At 44.1% G+C, this 20,660-nt stretch overlaps 7 protein-coding genes across 7 annotated transcripts; 3 read left to right on the top strand and 4 right to left on the bottom strand.

The window, feature by feature from the left end:
* Window positions 1-201: 201 nt before the first annotated feature.
* Window positions 202-4,345, bottom strand: P153DRAFT_348224 (uncharacterized protein; the record flags this gene model as incomplete). Its single annotated transcript, XM_033666199.1, has 3 exons — window positions 1,759-4,345; window positions 1,004-1,707; window positions 202-950 (listed from the first exon to the last, which is right to left on the bottom strand). The coding sequence occupies exons 1-3, from the start codon at window positions 3,969-3,971 to the stop codon at window positions 202-204; spliced, it is 3,666 nt and encodes a 1,221-aa protein (XP_033519638.1). The 5' UTR covers window positions 3,972-4,345.
* Window positions 4,346-4,846: 501 nt separating this feature from the next.
* On the bottom strand, window positions 4,847-5,646 carry P153DRAFT_369944 (putative proline oxidase Put1). Its single transcript, XM_033668901.1, has one exon. The coding sequence runs from the start codon at window positions 5,637-5,639 to the stop codon at window positions 4,890-4,892; it is 750 nt and encodes a 249-aa protein (XP_033519637.1). The 5' UTR covers window positions 5,640-5,646; the 3' UTR covers window positions 4,847-4,889.
* A 1,205-nt stretch (window positions 5,647-6,851) lies between these two features.
* P153DRAFT_348217 (soluble epoxide hydrolase) lies at window positions 6,852-7,810 on the bottom strand (the record flags this gene model as incomplete). Its single annotated transcript, XM_033666198.1, has 1 exon — window positions 6,852-7,810. The coding sequence occupies one exon, from the start codon at window positions 7,808-7,810 to the stop codon at window positions 6,881-6,883; it is 930 nt and encodes a 309-aa protein (XP_033519636.1). The 3' UTR covers window positions 6,852-6,880.
* Window positions 7,811-8,756: 946 nt separating this feature from the next.
* On the bottom strand, window positions 8,757-10,176 carry P153DRAFT_378743 (uncharacterized protein; the record flags this gene model as incomplete). The annotated part of the gene is made up of 4 exons (XM_033669820.1): window positions 8,757-8,870; window positions 8,956-9,295; window positions 9,450-9,928; window positions 10,003-10,176. 4 exons carry the CDS (start codon window positions 10,174-10,176, stop codon window positions 8,757-8,759), a joined length of 1,107 nt encoding a protein of 368 aa, XP_033519635.1.
* Window positions 10,177-11,059: 883 nt separating this feature from the next.
* Window positions 11,060-12,777, top strand: P153DRAFT_348214 (carboxylesteras-like protein; the record flags this gene model as incomplete). The annotated part of the gene is made up of 4 exons (XM_033666197.1): window positions 11,060-11,302; window positions 11,363-11,367; window positions 11,418-11,614; window positions 11,666-12,777. 4 exons carry the CDS (start codon window positions 11,060-11,062, stop codon window positions 12,775-12,777), a joined length of 1,557 nt encoding a protein of 518 aa, XP_033519634.1.
* Window positions 12,778-13,344: 567 nt separating this feature from the next.
* Window positions 13,345-14,046, top strand: P153DRAFT_378741 (uncharacterized protein; the record flags this gene model as incomplete). Its single annotated transcript, XM_033669819.1, has 3 exons — window positions 13,345-13,452; window positions 13,509-13,578; window positions 13,637-14,046. The coding sequence occupies 3 exons, from the start codon at window positions 13,345-13,347 to the stop codon at window positions 14,044-14,046; spliced, it is 588 nt and encodes a 195-aa protein (XP_033519633.1).
* Window positions 14,047-15,383: 1,337 nt separating this feature from the next.
* Window positions 15,384-16,200, top strand: P153DRAFT_369942 (uncharacterized protein). Its single transcript, XM_033668900.1, has one exon. It carries the CDS (start codon window positions 15,528-15,530, stop codon window positions 16,020-16,022), a length of 495 nt encoding a protein of 164 aa, XP_033519632.1. The 5' UTR covers window positions 15,384-15,527; the 3' UTR covers window positions 16,023-16,200.
* The last annotated feature ends 4,460 nt before the right edge of the window (window positions 16,201-20,660 follow it).

Below are 20,660 nucleotides of genomic sequence, written 5' to 3'. Positions count from 1 at the left end.
CTTTAGTTAATATCAGACATGACGTCAGATCAAGAGACGCGACTTGAACATGCTCCTCACTCTTGAGGAAAACACGAATTGCCAGGCGAGAGAAATCGAAGTGAAAATACCCATTAAAGAACAGCTAGTCCTCGTAATACAACAGCGCAGTTTGACAAGTCGTTAAAATTCACCGTTACAGTCCATGCCTGCAGTCCATACCTACACCTCATCCTCACCCCTTCCATCCCCAACCCCACTCCCAAACACGCGATCCACCCTCGTCGCCCTCTCCCAAACAACCTCCCCCTTCCCCTCCTCTCCGCCCTTCTTCTTGAAATACAGCACGCGATGCAGCGGGATAAACTCCTCATCCGTCTGCTCTGTCTTCCACCTCTCGAGCCCGATCTCCATAGCGCCCAAGAACCGATCCTCATACCCAATCACGTACTCGCCAGCGTCAAGATGCGGGTCCCACCTGAGTCGATTCAGCACGTCGGCTGCTGGGCGGAGTTTGGAATTCGACACGGGTGTGGATGTAGATGTGGGTTTGGTACGGGAGCGTGGCTTGGGCTCGGTGGGTGCTTCGTCGTCTACGTCGTCTATATCGTCGTCGGAGTCAGAGTCTGGGTCCGTGTCGGCGGCGTAGGAGCCCCATTCGCGGGCGTCGAGGTGTATGGCTTGGACTGCGCTGGGGCGCGCGAGCGAGGCGCTGATGTAGCATGTATCTGCGTCGTAGTTCTTCTCGTCTGTTTTCAGCTGGGTGACGAAGCGATCGAGAGTCTTGTCGAGGGTTTGTTTGGACTGCTGTCGCTCTTCTTTGTTGAGTGGTGCGGCATCAGGATTCCGCATGAGGCCGATCAGGTAGCAGCCGTGGTAGTCGGTGCTCCCGTCGGACTCGTGCTGCTCGTTATCGGTGAAGCGCGCAGGCCACATGCGGACTTGCAGGTCTGGAAGCGATTTGTGGATGTCTGCGCAAGATTAGTACAAGGACAAAGCACGATTATGTGAAGACTTGACTTACCAACGACGAGTGAAATACTTCGCGATTCAACCCACCCAACAAGCCCTTTACCTTTAGCCAGTGTGCGGCCCCAGAATTGGATGTCAACCTTGACATAGCTATCATGTGCCTGCAGGAACTCAACCGCTGCGTAACCCATCTTACCCGCCGAGCTACTCGGCTCCCCAAAGAACGTCGCCCACGTCATGCCGGGTTCATCCAACCGCTGATCAGCAACCTGAAGTTCCTTAACCAAGATCTGTAAACTCGGCAGTGTAGCTGTCTGAGCCACATTCGAGTTCGGCGCGTGGAAGCCCAGCACAACCACAGGCTCCCTCTGCGAGCGATGATAGCGCGGCTTTTGCTTGTGGAAAAAGGCGTCAAACACCATTTCATTCGCCCAATCAAACCGCGCGTAGTGGTGGAAGAAACTGGCGACGAGGTCTGCAGCCGTGACAGAGCCTGAAATATGCCCAAGTCGCTTGCACACCCACGACAGCATGAGCGTGATGTGTACGCCGCCGAGATACCCGAATTTGGCTGAGTAGATACCTCGCTGTGTGGCCCAGAGTTTGATGCAGCGATATGCGAGACGGAACGCGGAGAGAGAGGGTAGTGTTCGCTGGATGTAGAGGAGGTCTCGGTAGGGTTTGAGTTTCCGTAAGGAGAGGATGGAAAGGTTGAATATCGGGTCGGATGGCGGTATGTTGCGGAATTCAGACCACCTGTATAACACGTTAGCATCCACACTCCTCGTACAGATTGTTACAACTGACCTCTCAACGATAAGCGCAGCAGGACAATACTGCAAGTCCATAGCAACACCGTTCACAGACAGCTCCAGCATCGTTCCAGTAGCCGCCTCCACCTTCCTCAAAATCCGTATGCCTGCACTCTCCGCTTTGTGTAATCGCTGACGAGCAAGCTTGAAAAACGTCTTCGAGCTAATGCTTCCAATGCACAGACAGTCGATGTCTGAAGTTGACGTCCACGCGCCCAGAGCGTAGGAGCCCACTGGAACAATGACCATCGGGATGGCAGACACAGCTGAGACGTGGTCGTCGGTGGTTTCGAGTATAGTCTGCTTCAAAAGTAACAAAGCACAATGCCGCTGATGTGCTTCGTCGTCGCTTGGAAACATGGCGTGCGTTTCTAGTGCAGAGATGATATCCCTGGAATCTGCCATGCTCTCGACTGCACGTTTGTGTTCTATAAGAAAACTGCTGAGCTCGTCACTCTGGTCAGCTACTTCGGCCTTCGGATCGATGAGTCGCAGTGTAGCCTTCACCCCATAGTGATCACTGGCGACTATCTGCGTGCCATCAACATTCTGCGGTACACCAAAGTGGTTGAATCCGCCAACGCGCAGCGTACCCTGAGAACGAACGAGGATTCTATCGTATCGTTGAGGCCGGGCGAGCGGTGTACCGCAGGTAGCAGCGGCGAGGTCATTGTTGCGCGGATCGAATGTAGCGCCTTCTTCGCCTTCGGAAAGGTCCTCCTCTTTATGCGCGCTCAGTTCATCTGTCTCTTCGATGCGAGCAACAGACCATGTGTCGACTAGACCCGCATCGCTGATCATCATTTCAAAACTAGAGAGTGTCGCTATAGTCTGGCTTGAAACGCTCTCGTCCTTGATGGCCGTGTCGAGAGTATGTGAAGACGTGGGGATGTTGAAGTCGCCGGCAACCACCCAGGCACTGTCGTTATGATGCTTAGAGAGGCGATTGAACAGAATCTGCAGCTGTGATTTCCTCGCTGCGACAGTACCGTCAGTTAGCCCGCACGTCAAATGGACACCAGCTACGACCAGCGGCATCTTATCTGATCCAGGGACGGACTCAAAGGTTGCTACTACAGCGCCTTTGTGTTTGCGTTGGAACGATAAGAAACTCCAGTTGAACAACCACTTGCTCAGAATGACAATATTCCTCAGGCTGGGAAGCGGTCCGACATCCGACTGATTAGGCGGGCCATGCGACGCGAATGGATATTCATGCCTCACTTCATCATGTCCCAGTAGATATGACAGGAAATCATCAGATACTTCTTGCAAGACTAGAATATCCGCTTTGGCTGTATTGGAGAGAATTGTGGTCGTGAGAAGTACATCTCGGTCTCTCGCAGGTGGGTACTCCGAATCGATTAGTACATTGTAGCTGGAGACAGTCATATTGCTTGGCCTGTCCGGGGAGATAACGGTTTCCGTCGCTAGTGACCACCGATTAGAAGTAGCATCGAAATGGCGAGTTCTGCCAGGTTGTACTCCGTGATCCATGGCTTGCGACACAGTCTTGTCGCCCTTACTATCTGTGTTATCAAGGTTGATCCCAGTCACAGCGACGTTCGGCTGACTTAGCCAATAGTCCGTATCTTGAGGTCTCCATGTCTGCTGTGTACCAGGGATGTCGATTGTGCCCCACAAGCTCATCCCCTGCGTCGACGAACTCGCACCACCAGACTTTTGCCGAACAAGAATCGCCAGAGTACCGACGTCGAGTTCTAGAGCTGGAAGCAATTGCGCTTTCGCCAACAAGAATGCTCGCGAAGACTCGCTACTACCCTCTGATTGTCCGATTGTGAGATGGAAGTTTGCTGGGGAGTCCCGCTGGTTGAGCGCTCGTAGAGACAACGAGCGGAGCGTTGCCAAAGGTCCTTCCCTTGAGCCCTGACTGTCGTGGAGAAATATTGTACTGTTGCCTCGCTGCTTGAAGAATCCGGCTTGGTCTAAATTGACTCCCAGATTCTCAGCGTTCTTTAAATGCTCTTTGAGATGAGCTTGAATTCGTTGCTGTGCCTGCGGAAGCAATTTTGGCGCCACGAAAGGATAAATTAGATTGACATGCGGCGGCCATTTGCCGTGGGCTCTGTCGTATAGTTCTCGTAGCCGGTCGATATCGCTGCATTTTTCTATTGGAGGAATGATGCATAGTGCCGTCTCCTGCGAAGTGATGGCGATCGGGCGTGAAGCTTCTTCAATTGCCGCCATAGTGATTGTCGCAATGATTGCTGGTGAAGTGGAAGAATTGAAAAGGGAAATGGGTATCTGAGAATGCAATGAACTAGGAAAGACGAGACGTATAATTGGATAAGACAGGTAAGCTGGAATTAATACTTATACTGCATCTCGTGAACTCTCGATATATATACGTATGTATATTTCCACTATCTGGGCTCATTCGCGGAAAATGAGTCTTTGTCTGAATCGAGCTTAGGGCCACAGGCACAAACAGTGAGCAAAAATGAGTCATTCGCGCTAGCGTCATCCCCATGCTGCGCCTCATCAAGCAAGCCACATAGGAGATAGTCACACAGTGATCTGTATTGCGCAAGGCGATGCTGCGAGTTTCGGGATAAGTCAATGAATGCTCGTGAAGAGACGAAAGAAGGCATGTAGGTACTAGGCAAAAGGCGCGACAGAGCAGACGCGTGCACGGACGTACGTCATCCTCAACCCAAACCTCCTCTCCGAAGTGACAATTCCATCTCATTCTTTCAACTCTGTTTTGTAAGGATCGTCAACTCCATCCTTTCAACAGGTCAGGAAGAAACAGAACTAGAGTTCCCAAGATAACTTCTCCTTCTTCCAGCCCCTACCATCACTCTCATTTCGAAAACCCAGATCTATCAAGGCTACCTAAATTAGCAGTAATGGCTGTCAAACAGCAGGAAATGACGCCCAATGAACGCATACAGGCAACTCACGCATACGACTGGAGAGCTAATGCTAGCTCAAGTTCAAACGTAGGTAATGATACGAATCGAAGTACAAAACCCTGACACTTATTCTTCTAGCAAGCAAGTACAGCAGTGCGAGAATCCGAGTAGTGCTTGTGGCCCGTGCGCAATACACCACCAACAACCATCCGCCATGCATTGGTTATACACGCCGACCTTACTCAAGACGTCATGCCCTAAATACTGACCTCAAACGCCTGGCCGCTTCTTTCTTCAACGAAATGAATTCATCGTTTGTCCTCAATACGGCGTCTCTGTTCTCTATCGCCCGCCTCATCAAGTAACCTACGCATTCTCCTATGCTTCCCCATGTCGAGCACTTGAAGACATCCGGAGGGTTACCATCACTGCCCTTCTCCTGTAGTAACGAGAAGCTGACTTCATCAGACATACCATGCAGCTGCCCGAATGCGACTGGAACAGTGGGTAGACCTGCCTCTGTCCTTTGTCGATGCAATCTCTGTGCTGATATTACGCTGTCCCTGTTGTGACTTGCAAGGAAGAGGTTCACTGACGGAAATGGGCGAGCGTCAGCTCCATCCCCACCAAATCTCCCAATGTGCTGACGCAAAGCTCCTTGTGCAATGCTGTTGTATGCATCATCCGTATCTTGCTTTGTATCGTGGATCAAAGACCTGTCTTCTGATGCGATGTACGCTCCTCTCACGAGCTTCAAGCCGAGTGTGAAACCATCTTTCTCCGCCTCAGCAAGATGTCTAGCCACGACTTCCGGTGTAGCTTTGAGATACACTTGGTACGTGTTGTAGAGGACGACTCTCCCATCACGATTGAACTTGCGCATAAGTTCAAGTGCAACACGGGCAATACCCTTTTGGAAGTCCTGAGATTCGGCGTCGACGATGATTTGGATGTGTCGTTCCTTGCACTTGGCTACGATATCGTCCAAGGCATTGATCATTTGCTGAGATGGCAGCTCTCCTCTTCTGAAAGCATCAACAATCGAAGGGCCTGCTCCAGAAGTCCTACGGATGAGTTAGAATAAACGCCGTCTGGTTGTATGGTCTTCACGTCAGGCGGAGACAAGAACTTACTTGATGGCCAAGATATCGCCTTCCGAGATTAAATCGACAGTTTTCAGAGTGCCTGTGCGCCATGACTCGATAACATTATCGATTCTGATACCTGCACCCTCACTATGTGCTGCGTCTGCGGCATTTCCTGGACTATGTGAACCTTGAGTGCTGTGGTCGAAGACCAGCTCTTGTGCGTAGGTAAGGATGACACCCCGAAATCCAAGATCCTTCAATTGCCGAACGCATGTTTTCGTTTCTGCTTCTGTTGTGCCTGCACAGAACTGATTGTAGAACGATGTCTTGATGATTTCCCTCAGCACCGGATTGCGGTCGATGTTGAGTAAATAGCCTCTTTCCGGCTTGGCAAGGAAAGAAAGAATGTAGAGTGATGGAATGAGGAGAAATTTGTGCGAGGATATTGTAGAGACGAATAGAGACCTCATCAGCATACCGATGGGCATAGCCGACAATGGATACTGTGGAAACTGTTTTTCCGATGCAACTGGTGTTGACGGTGCTTCCGGGAGATTGCTTGTCGGTACGCTTTTCCCACGAGACATCATTGTTGAACTGAACCGAATGTTGCATCCAGTGGTAGGCCTAACTGCTCTACTCCTCGCCATGCATCGGAACATTGTTCGGCCATATTGAGTGTGTAACATGATCATAGAATGAAAATGAAGAGGTCTGGGAAACTTCGTAATCGAAGGTAAACAAGTTGGCTTACAGCAGTATCTCACACATCAAACAGCAGTTATATTGCCTTATCTTGCTTGATCATCCCTTGGGTTGGCACTGACCCCGCTTTCCACTGACGTTCGCGAATGCGGGCGATCGCGTCCCCCGTGACCTCCGCATTGAAATCCCGTGCTTCGGACAGTCTGCCGGCTCGCATCTAATACCCAATATCGGGTTCGTTTGATGCAGCTTGCCATTCCAAGTTGGGACTTAAGATGTAGTTGCAGCATCACATTTGGTCCGATATCGTGTCCACATGATCATTTGCTAAGAGGTCTTCTATCGTGTCAGATAAGACCAATATTGCCGGCAGGCAGTGCTTTTTCAGACTCGTACTACAATCATGGTTGTATGCTAATGTCGGACCTGAACTAATACCCCATCGCACTCATGCCGATTCATGCTTGCTTACGAACCCCAGGACCATGTCCACAAATCCATCCGGGTTTTCCTCTGCGATGTAATGACCGCTGTTCTCTACAATGGTGATCTCTGCCCCATTATGCATCTCCTCCATCATGTCTACGGTGTGATCCTTCAAAATGAAGTTGTTGGCGGCCATACCGAGTGTTGGGACTTTAGTCTTGCCACGTTCCTCAATCAACTTGATGTTCTCTTCCGCATCTTTCTCGAACGCACGGTAGACATTCATTCCCGCCCGCATGGCACCGGGCTGAGAGTAAGCGTTGGTGTAAAAGTCCAGGTCCAATTGAGTAATAGCTCCGCCATTATAGGATTGCTTATCGAAGAAGTGTTTTAGATAAATTGCCTCCCGCCCTGCGATGAGAGCCTCAGGAAGATCGAGTATACGGTGGAACACGAAGTGGAAAGCGTCCGGCATACTCTTGACTTGCTCATAGAAGGTGGATCCGGGTAGAGGGCATTCACCCCAGATGAGGCTGGCAACATGCTCCGGGTATCTCGACGCGTAGGCAAAAGCGATCATGCCTCCAATGTCGTGGCCCACGATGTGTATCTTGCGTTTGATTCCGATGTGATAGCGGATAAGCATGAAAATATCCTCTGCCATTTGAGACTTTTCGTATCCGTTGGTGGGTTTGGATGATTGTCCGGCGCCGCGGTAGTCAGGTGCTATGACACGGTATCCAGCATCTGAAAGTGGCTGGATAACATGTCGGAATTGATAGGATGTTTGGGGAAAGCCGTGGACGAGAACGATTACGCCTCTAAAGCATGCCTCAGGAGCGCAGTGACGATCTGTATAACTTATGCGAAGTTGTTCCCCTGAGGAAGTAGTGACGGTTGCGATAGTATTTCGAACCACGCCCCTATCTGACTTTGATGTCAAGGTCGACATCCTTGTAGAAGTCAATATACCTGAAGTTGGTTGAATAGAGCAAGAAAGAGGCAAGGCTGTTCTTATATCTTAGTTGATGCCACTTGCTAACTTGGCTAGATTGGGGTTTAGTTGTTGTCTTCGTCCCCTTTTGCCTACGAAAGCATGGTTTGTAAGCTGATTGATCAGCACGACTATGATTAGTAGTAGTGTGGATACTGATTTGAAAGAACCATTAATGCTTACAATGATTTATCACAAGTTCATCTGTACCTGACCCAATAGCAACAACAACTTTGATTTAATAGTATCCGATCCCTGACGTCTCTATTCGTTCGATGATTGTGATATATCTCGATCGTCGCATTCGCGTATAATTCGAGTTCTTTGGACCCGTAACCGTATCCCGTCCACAAAAAGGCCGAATTGCCTGACCAACGCCACACATACAATTTGCACCTGTCGCGGCGTCACTAAACTTACCCAGGTTGCCAGATAAGACCGTGTTAATAAACTCAGCTAGAGTGTATGCTCTAGGCACTCCATCCGCACTCGTCACATGCATGCTAGACTATTAAAGCCGCGGAGATCAACACAGGCTTTATGTCTGGCTAGAGAGACCGAGAGCTTGACGGTCATGGCTATACGGGCAGGCGGGTTCTAGTCGACGTTGGCTAGTTAGTATTTGCATTCTCGATCTCCATGATTGATTAGCCGTTTTAAATCGATTCAGCCGCTATACTTCTCATTGTAAATGTTAGCGCTCAATCAGTTCTGGAAGTCGCTATCGTTTAACATCATCGCAATAGTGTGGGTAAGGGAGTTGAGAGAAAGAGTTCTACTAACCATACCACCAGGAGCTCTGCCTCGAACACGCATCACTCGATTGACACTCCGTTATTATCGCTTCCCAACCTCTCTCTTCTATGTCCCGCGTCACCTAGGGGCACCGAGACAATCAATACGATTATGACCCATAGATATTGCAGGCTCTCTGCACTGATCTAGCTACGATGTCCGTCCGTGCAATCGACTTGCATGATGTATCTTTCCTCGCTTCCGCGCCTATCTTCACATGAATCTATACACGATAGAGACGTTATCTGACATAATTTGCTTCTTGTCCAAACGTGTCCACTGCCTCCCTTGACCCTATGCATATACACATTGATGCTTGTATCGTCATCTTGAACTGTTTCATCAAGTTCAAAATGCTGGAGAGTTATGATGTTCGTAGCATTTCGCCCTGTACTTCCATTCGCATGGCTTGTAGCGCCACTGCCTCGACACCCGTGATTATATTTGTCCGACTTAGACCATCGGGACATGGACGCAAGTGTACGCTTTGCCACTTGCCTTAGCACAGTCAAGGATGCGCAGATGATGCCAAGGTTCGCCTCGACCAATGTCCAGATACCCCGCGGGATAAAGTTCCAGGTTTGGTCTTGTTGATTGTGAACGCTATTGGCGACGGCGGTAACTCGGAGGGTTGATGTTATCGTGACACTTTGTATCGGTTAGGAAGTGTTGGAATTGGTACAGTAGGTTCGAGCAATACGAAACCCGACATTTCAGGGATGAAAGGAGGTCAATGGAGTTCCAGACCAGGATCTCACACGAAGGCTAGATCCAGTTATAGAAGAGTTTAGGGGAGACTTACAATCCACCAAGCAAGAACACACTACACAGCATGATCTTCTCTTGCAACTTGAGCTGCAATTTGAAGATTTCGCGGATCGGCAGTGCCAAAACGATAACGTCCGTCGAAATGTTCAGTATCGCGTTTGCTAACCAGAACTTCGAGCTATCGATACATGACCCTTCAATAGTCTTATTCCATGACCGCTCGATTGGTACACACTGGAAGATGGTTGCAAATATTGTCGCTACACCTGAACCAAGTACAATCGCCAGTGTGCTATAACAGAGCCATCGGAAGTGCCGCGATATAAAGATACGCATATAAAGAAAGATGATGGACGTTTTGTTAAGGCAAACCACGATCTTGTACGGCGTTTGCGCAATCCAAAAGAACCAAAGGCAAGTCCGCAATTCTTCTTTTGAGAGGTCGCGTTTGTGCTGACCGTAGCCGTTAACCACAGCCAGTTGAATAGTGACGGATAGAACAATGGAGAGAACCTAGGGGTTTGTTAATCAAAGGATCAGAAAGCATTTTTTTTACTAATTTTATAATCAAGGGATTTTGGACTTACAAGAGACGCCACTATGGTATAGTCGTCAGCGCCTAGCATGACGGCCCGAAACCGTGTCACGACTCTGACAGCGACGATGATTCCAGCGCTCAGAACCATGATAAGTGATGTCAAGTACAACTTCCATCCTTGGTTGGCTTCACCATCCGAAGGAAACCCCATGTTGATTACCATCTTGGAAGCAGAGTTTTGTTTAGTCTCACCAAACGGAGACCACTCTCGTCAAAGCTTTCACGTCGACGAGCGTTTATGGTGATGAAAAGAAAGAGATAATGAGATCATCTATGGGGCTTTTTATTAACCTGTTGCCTGCAACTACGCCTCTCTACCATAGCGATGATTGATGGAGGAAGAAAACCGTGTGGGCGCGATTGGTCGTTCCGTCTTACTGGATTCAGTTCGGAGATTGCGAACACAATTCATCGCATGCATAGATCAGGGTTGCGTACTGTAGGATCAGCTTTAATCACAAATGTTATGGTTCAGCAAAAATGGAGGAACACGCGGAGGGAAGAGACTCGTGTCAGCTTCCTGTACGTGACACATACAAACAAGAGTACTCTCAATTATACTTCTTCTCAATTTGTTTGAAAGGTCAGACATATCTTCCATCAGTGAGGAGCGATAGAAAATTGTCAAGGATTTGGGATTACTAGGATTAGTCGTACCCTGTGCGCCACACTCAAACTTACAATAGGTAAGATGACGTGTTACCAGATTAACACAAGTTGACTAAAACTTCAAAATTCGATATAAAAACAGAGCTTGTTATTCATTGCAGTTGTGAGCGTACTTCAGCTTGAATTCTTTGGGATACACAGAAGTTTGGTTATCTCGTGCCCCCTTCTCACAACCAGGCGAACCTCGGCATCTACCCGAATACAGTCTCCTCCGGCAGCAATTTGAATTAAGATTGCCTGGTGCCCCACTTCTACCACATGACTATAGCGTAACTGCGCCGCAATCTTTAAACAAGCCCAGCACGACCTTGGTGCGATCACTGATGTTCGACCTTCCTTCAGTGCTCATTGCTTTTCTATTTGAAGATTATTACAAGATGCGTAGTCTGGTTACTTTTTCACTTTGGCTTTTTGCTTCTGATTTGTCACTTGCAGTACCAAACCCAAGTTTCGAGGTTGTCAGAACGGAAAATGGACTCATCACAGGCCATCGTTCGCCAAACGTCAACGCTGTCTGGGAATATTTGGGAATTCCGTATGCACAACCGCCGCTGGGCAATTTGAGATTTGCATCACCGCAGAGATATAGAGCGAAAGGACCGTACAACGCAACCAATTTTGTAAGTGCAGACATTGGATTGATTTGATTCTTGCATGATTGAACTAATGTCTAGGTTTAGGGATAGTAAGTAATTGAGGCGCAGACAATACTGTCTACGACCTGACCATTTACAGTGATTGCCCTCAACAAGCCGCGGTCCAACCTTCGTTTCCCGGCTTTACCTCTCAAGCCCTTGGCTTGCTGAGTTTCTTCACCGGTGCCGCTGGAACACAACGAAGTGAGGATTGTCTAACCCTGAACATATGGTCAAAACAGACGCCCAGATCTTCGCAAAAAGATAAACCTGTCTTCGTTCTCTTCCACGGAGGACGTTAGTTATACTCGGCTCACCTCTGCTGCTTCGCCGTACTGATTGCTTCAGGTTTCGCTGGCGGCAATACGGATACCCCATTCGCCAATGGGCAATATCTCGCAAACTCCGAAGACATTGTTGTTGTTTCAGTTAACTATCGGTTAAATGTCTTTGGGTTCCCTGGCGCTCTTGGTGCTGATACTAATCTTGGATTGCGGGATCAGCGTCTCGCTGTAGAATGGCTGGAAAAGAACATCGCAGCGTTTGGAGGTAGCCCAAATAAGATAGTTATTGCGGGCCAATCTTCAGGTGGCGCCAGTGTGGATTGGTGGTCGTATGCTTACAAGAAAAATCCCATTGTCCACGGCCTGATGTCGACTTCTGGCAATGCCTTCAGCTTCCCCTTAAACACGCCTCAGAAGCAGAAAGACAATTGGTTTATGCTATCCGCTTTGCTCGGATGTGGAGGATCGGGTGATACACTCGAATGCATGCGAAAACAATCCTGGCAGGCGATCTCGATGGCCGTGTCCAAGATCCCTCCCAGTGCTGGGGGAAGCCCAGTCCGATCAACGCCGCCTTTCTACCCGATAGTTGACGGCCAGGTTATCTTTGATGATTATCTCTCACTCGCATCATCGGGCAGTTTTGCCAAACTTCCCTATTTTCATGGGCACAACAATCACGAACAAGGGTATTACGTGATCCCGGCATTCGCACAGGGGCGCAATGTCACTGAGGAGCAGACGGCGCAATTTCTGTTGGAGTCATTTGTCTGCCCCCATTCCTACGAGGCCAGGCAACGTATCAAAGCCAAGGTTCCGACGTGGGTTTACCGTTATTTCGGCGACTGGAAAAACACTCGCCTTTACCCAACCAGTGGTGCCTACCATGGCACTGAACTGCACATGATTCTTGGGGGGTCGCAGGACGCCAGCGGCCTCCCTGCATCACAGGCACAGAACGACACAACGAAACTCTTCCAGCGAGCAGTTGCCGCGTTTTCAGATGATCCCAAGAGCGGTCTCACCAGATTTGGTTGGCCCCAGTTTGACTCCAAGACGAAAAGTTGGATCGAAATCGCTGTAGGAAACGAACCCAAGGCAACGTTTGCTAGACCTGACAAGTACGATGAAAGATGTCCAACTGTAGTTCTAGGAGCTTTGTCAACTCTATCGTAGATCGAGATTCTTCGTATTACATGTTCAGGTTCAGAGGCGATAAGATCATATAGATATTGAGCAGCTGTAACATCGAAGTATATACGTTCCAACAATCATTAGTGCTGTTGCTGTACCTCCAATCGTATATCCTATAGTAATTTACTTGATTTTGATAAATCCAGTTTGAGGTACAGATTTGAGTCCCGAATATTGATTTCCTTTATCATCGAGGCAGCTACACATCTGAGCTACAACGAATGCAGTGTGCAATAATGAACAAATGGTAGTGATGGTTTTCTCTTTATATAGTGAACGTAGCCAACCTTGAGGGAGGTTATGTAGTGCAGACCGATATTTACAAAGATTTCGTAGAAATCCTAAATGGGGATCATCAAGTGGCGTACTGAATGCTACATGGCGATTTGTTGTGGTCGTGCGCTCTCTTCACGTGTGACGCGATGATTTCTCGTATCATTATGACGTAAACATGCTTGCATCATATATGAATAGGAATGTTTTGTTGGGAATGAATGCATTATTTTCAACTCTAGCCTCTCACCCATTTCAGGTAGAGTATCATTTTCAATGTCGAATGATACAGACACCCAACAAGAGTCGAACAATAACGGGCGCAATAATGATGAACTCGACTTAACCCTCCCCGTATTTTGCACCGCTTTCATACCAGCCGAGGTCCGCCCGATAAAGCCCGGTCTCACGCTTGTCATACTGTTGCTAACAACGATCAGCTTCTGAACGAGTACTTCACTGAGGCTTTCGAGGCGAAAGAACTCAAGTACGTAGGATGCACTCACATAGGTAAGATGGTTACTTCGCAACTTTACGATGATTGTCAGAATCCTAAAGTCCTCCACAGCCATACTGGTGGACACACTTGACATCACCAAGCTAACGAAACCAACTCATGCACCTGTAAAGGAAGACATCGAGTATCCATTCCTTGGCTGGAATTTGGACGACCTGGTCGAATTCGCCTCCCAATTGGATCGCGGCAAGGGGCTCATCGACACGGAATTCGTAATACTCGATGAACAAACACTTCAAGACAAGACAGTCGTTTTGGTAACACCTCAGGAAATGTACGATGGTATAGGCGATGCCCCCAGGCTTACCGCTCGTTCTGACGTTCAGTCTTCGTTAATCACGTTAAACGGTAGAAGCTTGGGCGTATGGGGCGATGAACCCTGGGAGTTAGCAGCCGAAAAGAATGGTGTAATAAGGTTATACGACGACGATACAAAGTCTGCAGAATGGGGAGTGAACTGAAAGACGCAAGGAAATGCACGACAGCTTCGATTAGGAGATGCCGAATACATAATAGTCCACAGTCAAAGGCTTGGCGTTATCGGCTATGACAACGGTCCTCAAGTACCTTGTGAACAGCGCTCAGAGCTTGCAGTGTGTACATCGGCAGATTCTCAGAAATCTAAATGAACGCATGCTTGGGCTGACTTACGGGACAAGAGAGATGCAGCCACGTCGAATGGCGATAGCCTAAATCGAGATACTATCACCGCATAGACGGGTAGCTCGTACTGCCTGGTCGTAATCTACTTTTACATCGATGGAACTACAGATTAGCTCAGAAATACTTCAGACCTACACACATCTTGATTCTCGGCCATTTAGAAGGCGAATGGCCAGGTTGCGAAAGCGAGTACAGGGTTTCATCCTTTCTTCATAACAATTTAGGTACTGGTACCTGGCTGAAGGATACATGACAGGTTCTATCTGAACACTAGTCGGCGATAGAGCACACAACGGTGGCATTCATCCATTGCGACTGGTCCAATTGACGTCAAGGCCACAGGTTAGTGGAAGTTTGACAATGTCTTCTTGTCCTCCAGCTGCGCAGCAGTGGAAAAGCGATTTCCTGTGAGAGATTTTTGACTCAATTACTGCGTTTGCGTCGCCTAAGTGTGAGAGACATACTTATAAACCTTTTAAGGATTTGGATGTATGCGACGACATGGAAGAGTGTTTTCCTAGGCTGATCCATAATCTCGAGCGATAGGCCATGCTGTCAAAGGATATTTATCGCGGCTCCTGACGTTTTCCTCCAAATATAGCTTCGTGCAAGATTTCGTAGTAGACTGGCTCGATAATAAGAGACCAGGTTTGTGAACTTTATGCTAGGTTTATCCTGTCTTCGTGCTTGAGGTGTGGCTACATCACTTCGAAGTAGTCCCGCGGTCCGTGAATGGAAGACTTCATTGTTGTTAGGTTGTCGGCGTGAGAGATTCGCGAGATGTCCACCTCCTCGGTCCGCTTTTCAGGCTACCACATCCCTGTTGATCGCTGCAGCCCCCACTCGCCTCGCGCGCTTATCGAAAGCTAGGACAGTCATTCTCTAGGTAAGGTGGAACAGACAAACAACAGATCCAGTATGGGATTATGCTACAATGCAACTAACACTCTAGAATAGGTACTGGTATTCAGAATATGACTCGTTCCTTTGGCTGGAGAAAGTGCGGGCTGAAGCCTCAGGTTCGCGGTACTGTGGCTGTGCTCGAAACCAATTTAGTCTTAGCCAATGACTGAGCTTGCACTTCGTTTCCCTGTTAAGAAGCACGGTACCCGGAAGGTCTGTTCTGAGCGAATATGCGCACTAAGAGGATGAACCAAACTCGACATGCACATACGAATGTATATATCAGCATTGCACCGCTCAACTCAACAGGTTTATCCGTGAATACGATCATTGCACAGCCATATTCTCTAGCACCATATCCCTATCTCAAAATCAGATGGATGCAACTCTACCAGTGGGTCAGGGCCACAAAAACAAAACCATTACAATCGAAGAGCTACGCCAAGACAACAAGCTTTGGTACAAACTGCACGTGTTCATGTTCGACCTGCGCAACTTCCGAACAAACACCAACTCTCGCGAACGTCTCGAACTGGTCACCAACGAGTTGTTCATCGGAAATCCGTATTTCGACGACAACGAAAGGCAACGGCTTTGCAATACCATTATCGATTCAAGTCAGAGGACTTTGGAAGATGTGCTTGGGGCCTTCTTCCAAACCACGCTCGAGAAGCGATTGCAAGGACGCATCAAAGAAACGGGCGACTGGCGTATTTGTGCGGCGCATGACCTAGCGCCGATATTTGAGAGAGCGTTCAGGGTCAATACGAAGGACTTGTCGAAGAACAAGGTATTTTCCAAGATGGTACAGAAAGGGGGTTTGGGTGCACTCGACAACGGTGGGGTCTGGAAGGGTATAGGCAGACGATAGCCTGCTGCTATTGTCGCTATCCATGGTCAGACAAATCGCCGGGAGATTTGCTACAGCATGCATGCTGGGTAAAGGAGACTGGCGAGACGTGCGTGTCAGATTTCGGCGCCGTTATTCGAGAGTTTTGGATTTCAACTTGATATAGTTGACATCAGAAATACAAAAGTACTCAGAACAGTATGATTAACTGAAGAGTCTTTGGAAGAGACGTGATGTCTCGACGCCTCAGACCATGCACCAACAGTGATGAGAAGGTGTGAAAAGCTATTCAGTCCTGTGCATTGATAGGCACGTTTACTCCTTCGCGCTGCAGATGCCTACTTATTACTGGGATACAAGTACTCGGTCTGTAGAGAGAACTCTTTCTTGATGAGTCGTGGACTCGTGAATCGCAGCAGTGGTGTGGCGCTTCCTGCCATGTCGTTCGTGCCACTCCCGCGGTTCCCACCGAAGCTTTGCTACCCAATGAGGGCGACTGTGGTCTTGCAGTCTAAGACATATATGTTGGCAATCGATCTGGGGGAAATTCTGCAAAGAACTCACTAATGTAAAAGTTCCTTGCACTAAGGTACAAAATCAGGTAATTTACCCCGCAGCTTTGTTAGGTAAAAAACACAGAAGAAAGACTACATTTTATACTATAATATAGTATAAAACGTAAGGTAAATTTATATAAACTTAGTATAAAACAACTATAGTTTATTATTAAATAGGTAAGTAAATTTATACCTTATTTTATAATAAGTATATAAAGATATTTATAACTATTATATATTAAATTATACTATAAATAGTATATTTCTTAACTATTACAGCCTAGTAAGTATATTAGTAGAGGTATCTTTATACTGCGTAGGGTCTTTATTATTAGGTAAGACTCTAAGTACTACTACTATCTTAAGCTTAATTAGGTAGTAACTTTTAATACTACTATTAATATCCTAGAATACTTTACTAGGTAGTTAAAAGATACTAGAGATCTAGTTAAAGCCTATATTTATTACTATTAGTATTTTAATAATAAGTTATTTAACTTACTACATAAATAAATATACTTCTATTTAATAGAAAAGAGATACACCCTTTATAAGAAGCTTTTCTAATACTATTTAAACTCTTCTTTTAATCTATTACCTTTAGAGTTTATTACTAGTAGAGTAATTATAACTACTAAGTTAAGTACTATTCTTATTATAGTTAGAGCTAAAGTAGAATAAGTATAATTACTAAGTTAAGTACTATCCTTATTATAGCTAAAGCTAAAAGAAGAGATATATCCTTTATAAAAAGCTTTTCTATTACTATTATAAGACTTAGTTATAGTAGTAATATAGTATAGTAAAGATAGAATAATAGTATTTAATATATAATAAGATAAATTACTAAGAGACCTATATTCCTTTATAAGGTACTTTTATCTATATATATAAGCTAAGAGGCTAGGGCTAGTATAATAGTATATAAACTACTTATTACTCTATACTTACCTAATAATATCTCTCTTCTTAGATATAATTATTCTAATCTAGTAGACTATATCTTTTATTACTTATATTTAGTAACGTTAAGTATATTATAGGCGTATTAAAGTAACTATTTAGGTAAATTACTAGATTAAGCTAATTTAGCCTAATTAAAATACTTCTAGAGTATATTATAACTAAAATCTTAGTTTAGAGTAAAAGAAATAGGTACCTATTTTTACTTCTTTTACTATTTACTTACCTAGAAGGTAGCCTAAGCTCTAAGAGCTCTACTTAAGTATATAATAGAAGCTTCTCTCTAGTCTTCTATACTTTACCTTCTTTCTACTTCTAATTTTTAGAAGTTTCTAAGCTCTAGGTATATTTTTAGTAGAAAAGTAGAAAGTATTAATTAGCTCTAATTAGTACTAATTAGTAGGATTTAGGTCTAATAGACTTAGTAGGTATTAAATATTAGCTAACTATCTTAGTAGAACTCTCTTAATAACTACTTAACCTACTTTACCTTTAATATAATTAAAATAGTTACTTTAATAAAAGCTTAGTGTAAGAGGCTAACTCTAAGAGTAGTTACTAGTATAAATTAGATAAATTTACTAAGGATCTATAGTACTAGTTTTTCTCTACTTATAGTTCTTTTAGTAGCGTACTAAGAGTTTCTAAAGTATAGGTAGTAGTATAGGTATTAGTAGTTAGGCCTACTAAGCTCTAAGGCTTTACTTACTAAAGTTCTACTAGGCCTAGCCTATTATATAAGCTCCCCCCTAGTAAAAATTCTTATATTTTAACCCTACTATAATATAACATATTAACCTATTACTAACACCCCTACCTATATCTATATACGTATTTTTAGCTTTAACTTATATATACTCTTACCTCTCTTACTCTTTTTTATTAATATAGTTAATACTTACACTAGTACTATTTCTAGTAGTAAGTAGTCTACTTCTACTACTCTTATACCTACCTAGTATAAGAGGAAGAAGGCTAAGATAGATACTTAGAGGGCTAATCTTACTAAAGCTAAGGCTAAGCTCTCTACTACTACTTTTATATCTATATCTAACTTATTTAGTAAAGAACCTAGTATAAGTTTTCTATCTAAGTTTTACCTATTCTCTTACCTATTTCCTAATATTATCTAAATAGATACCTACTCTATAGCCTACTAACTACTCTGCTTCTATAGTTAATATTCTCTTTATTAGTAAGCTTAACTCTTTTTACTATATTAACTATATAATATATCTAGCTACCTAGGGTAAAATTTATAAGTTTAATAAGAGTAGAGCTACTTACTATTACTACTCTACTAAGGTAAATTCTACTTATTATACTATAAGTCTACTAGAATTACTTTCTTCTCTTTATTTATAGCTAATATTTCTATAGATTTCTAATAAACTTAAGCCTACTATTATTTATATTTATAAGCTCTTACTACTTATTAAAATAGACCTATAGTTCTCTAAGTTACTTAAGAATATTAATAAGGACTTTATCTAGGATTTAAAAGAGGCCTAGAATAAGGCTTAAGAGCTTACTTCTAGCTAGAAGAAGTACTAGGATAATTATACTTCTAACTTAGTTACTAAGAGTTTACTTTATAAGATTACTAATAAGTTAAGCTTAATACGTACTAGTATTTAGAAGTAAAACTAAGGCCTTATAAACTTAGTAAGTCTTCCCTTTAGTATCTAAAACCTTATTTTATACCTATTTTTCTAGCTAATTTAGGAGTTTTTTAGGCTTTTACTATTAATAATTAGACCTACTCTATTACTTAGGCCCTTAAGAAGGTTATTAAATCCTAGGAGCTAAGCTATTTACCTACTAAGTTTAATCTTCTACTACTCTATAGCTATAGTATTAGTGTCCTAGCTTCTAGTTCTTTTAGTAGTAGCCTTTAGGCTTCTACTATTAGCTCTTCTAAGTATCTTTTTAGGTCTAGATAAGAGAGTTTAGTCCTTATTATTTCTAAGTATACTATCTTCCTAGAACTTAAGGCTACTAGTAATAGTAAGCCTAATAGGTATATTAATAACTAGAAGAATAGTTTCTAGGCTATAAATACTAATTAGAAATAGTTCCTACTAGTATTTTCTTAGGTTCTTTAGCGTTTATAGAATAGATACCCTTAGATATTTACTAGCTCTAGGCTAGTTAGCTTCTTACTATTTCTCTCTCTTCTTTACTATATATAGGTAGTTAATTTTATCCTTATTAATCCTGTTTTCTTATAGCCTCTATATCTTTTTATTTTTTCTTAGCTGCCTATATTCTTAGCCCTAGTAAGAGTACTTATTAGTATACTACTTATAGTTTCTAGTAGTACTATTACTAAAATTACTACCTTCTCTACTACTCTCTACTATTACTAGAGCCTCTAGTATTATTATAGTTTATTAGAGGAACCCTTATAGAACTCCCCTAGTAGTTTACCTATTTTATTTTATTTATCTTCTAAAAAGGCTAACTAGTTATCTAGTACTTTAGCTTCTTTAAGGTTTTCTATAGGTTCTTATAAAGTTATAGTATAATTCTTCTACTTAACTAGGTATTATTTTCTACGTCCTCTACTACAGTATTTCTATCTTTTACCTATAATTTCCTTAATTTTCTAGTAGTTTTCTAGTTCTCTATTAATATTTTCTAATACGCTCTTAGGTTAGTAATTATTAGTATCTTATTCTACTAGGGGGTTTCTAGAGTACAGCTATAGCCTATCTACGTAAAACACTAGGTAGATACTAGAAGAAGTATTTAATTTTACAGTATAGAGAGAGATTACTTCCTCTACCTAGAACTTTATATTTTTCTAGTCTAGTTTCTTACTTAGCCTACTATTAGAGAAGTGTTTACTATACTATAGCTATACTTAGTTCTCCTCTTACAGTTATAGTGCTTCTTATTAATAGTAGTTAGCCTAGAAATATTAGGTTATTAATTATTAACCTAAATGTACGTAAAAATAGGTATATATACGCTAAGCTAGTACCTAAAATCTAAACCTAAAAATTAGGTAAACGTAATATCTAGACGCAAAAACTACCTATACGTAATATACTAACTTAAAAATTAACTAGATATAAAAATTAACTAGACTTAAAAATTACGTAGACCTAATATATAGACTTAAAAATTAACTAGA

The sequence above is a fragment of the Dothidotthia symphoricarpi genome (genome assembly GCF_010015815.1).
Source record: "Dothidotthia symphoricarpi CBS 119687 unplaced genomic scaffold P153scaffold_20, whole genome shotgun sequence".
In the NCBI taxonomy this organism is placed as follows: Eukaryota; Fungi; Ascomycota; class Dothideomycetes; order Pleosporales; family Dothidotthiaceae; genus Dothidotthia; species Dothidotthia symphoricarpi.
Note: the sequence above shows the minus strand (reverse complement) of the source record. Positions and strands in the feature narration are given on the sequence as shown.

What these genes read in the sequence shown, in the direction of transcription:
- P153DRAFT_369942 (XM_033668900.1), top strand. Translation starts at nt 15,528, where the DNA reads ATGGATGCAACTCTACCAGTGGGTCAGGGCCACAAAAACAAAACCATT.
- P153DRAFT_369944 (XM_033668901.1), bottom strand. Translation starts at nt 5,639, where the DNA reads ATGATCAATGCCTTGGACGATATCGTAGCCAAGTGCAAGGAACGACAC.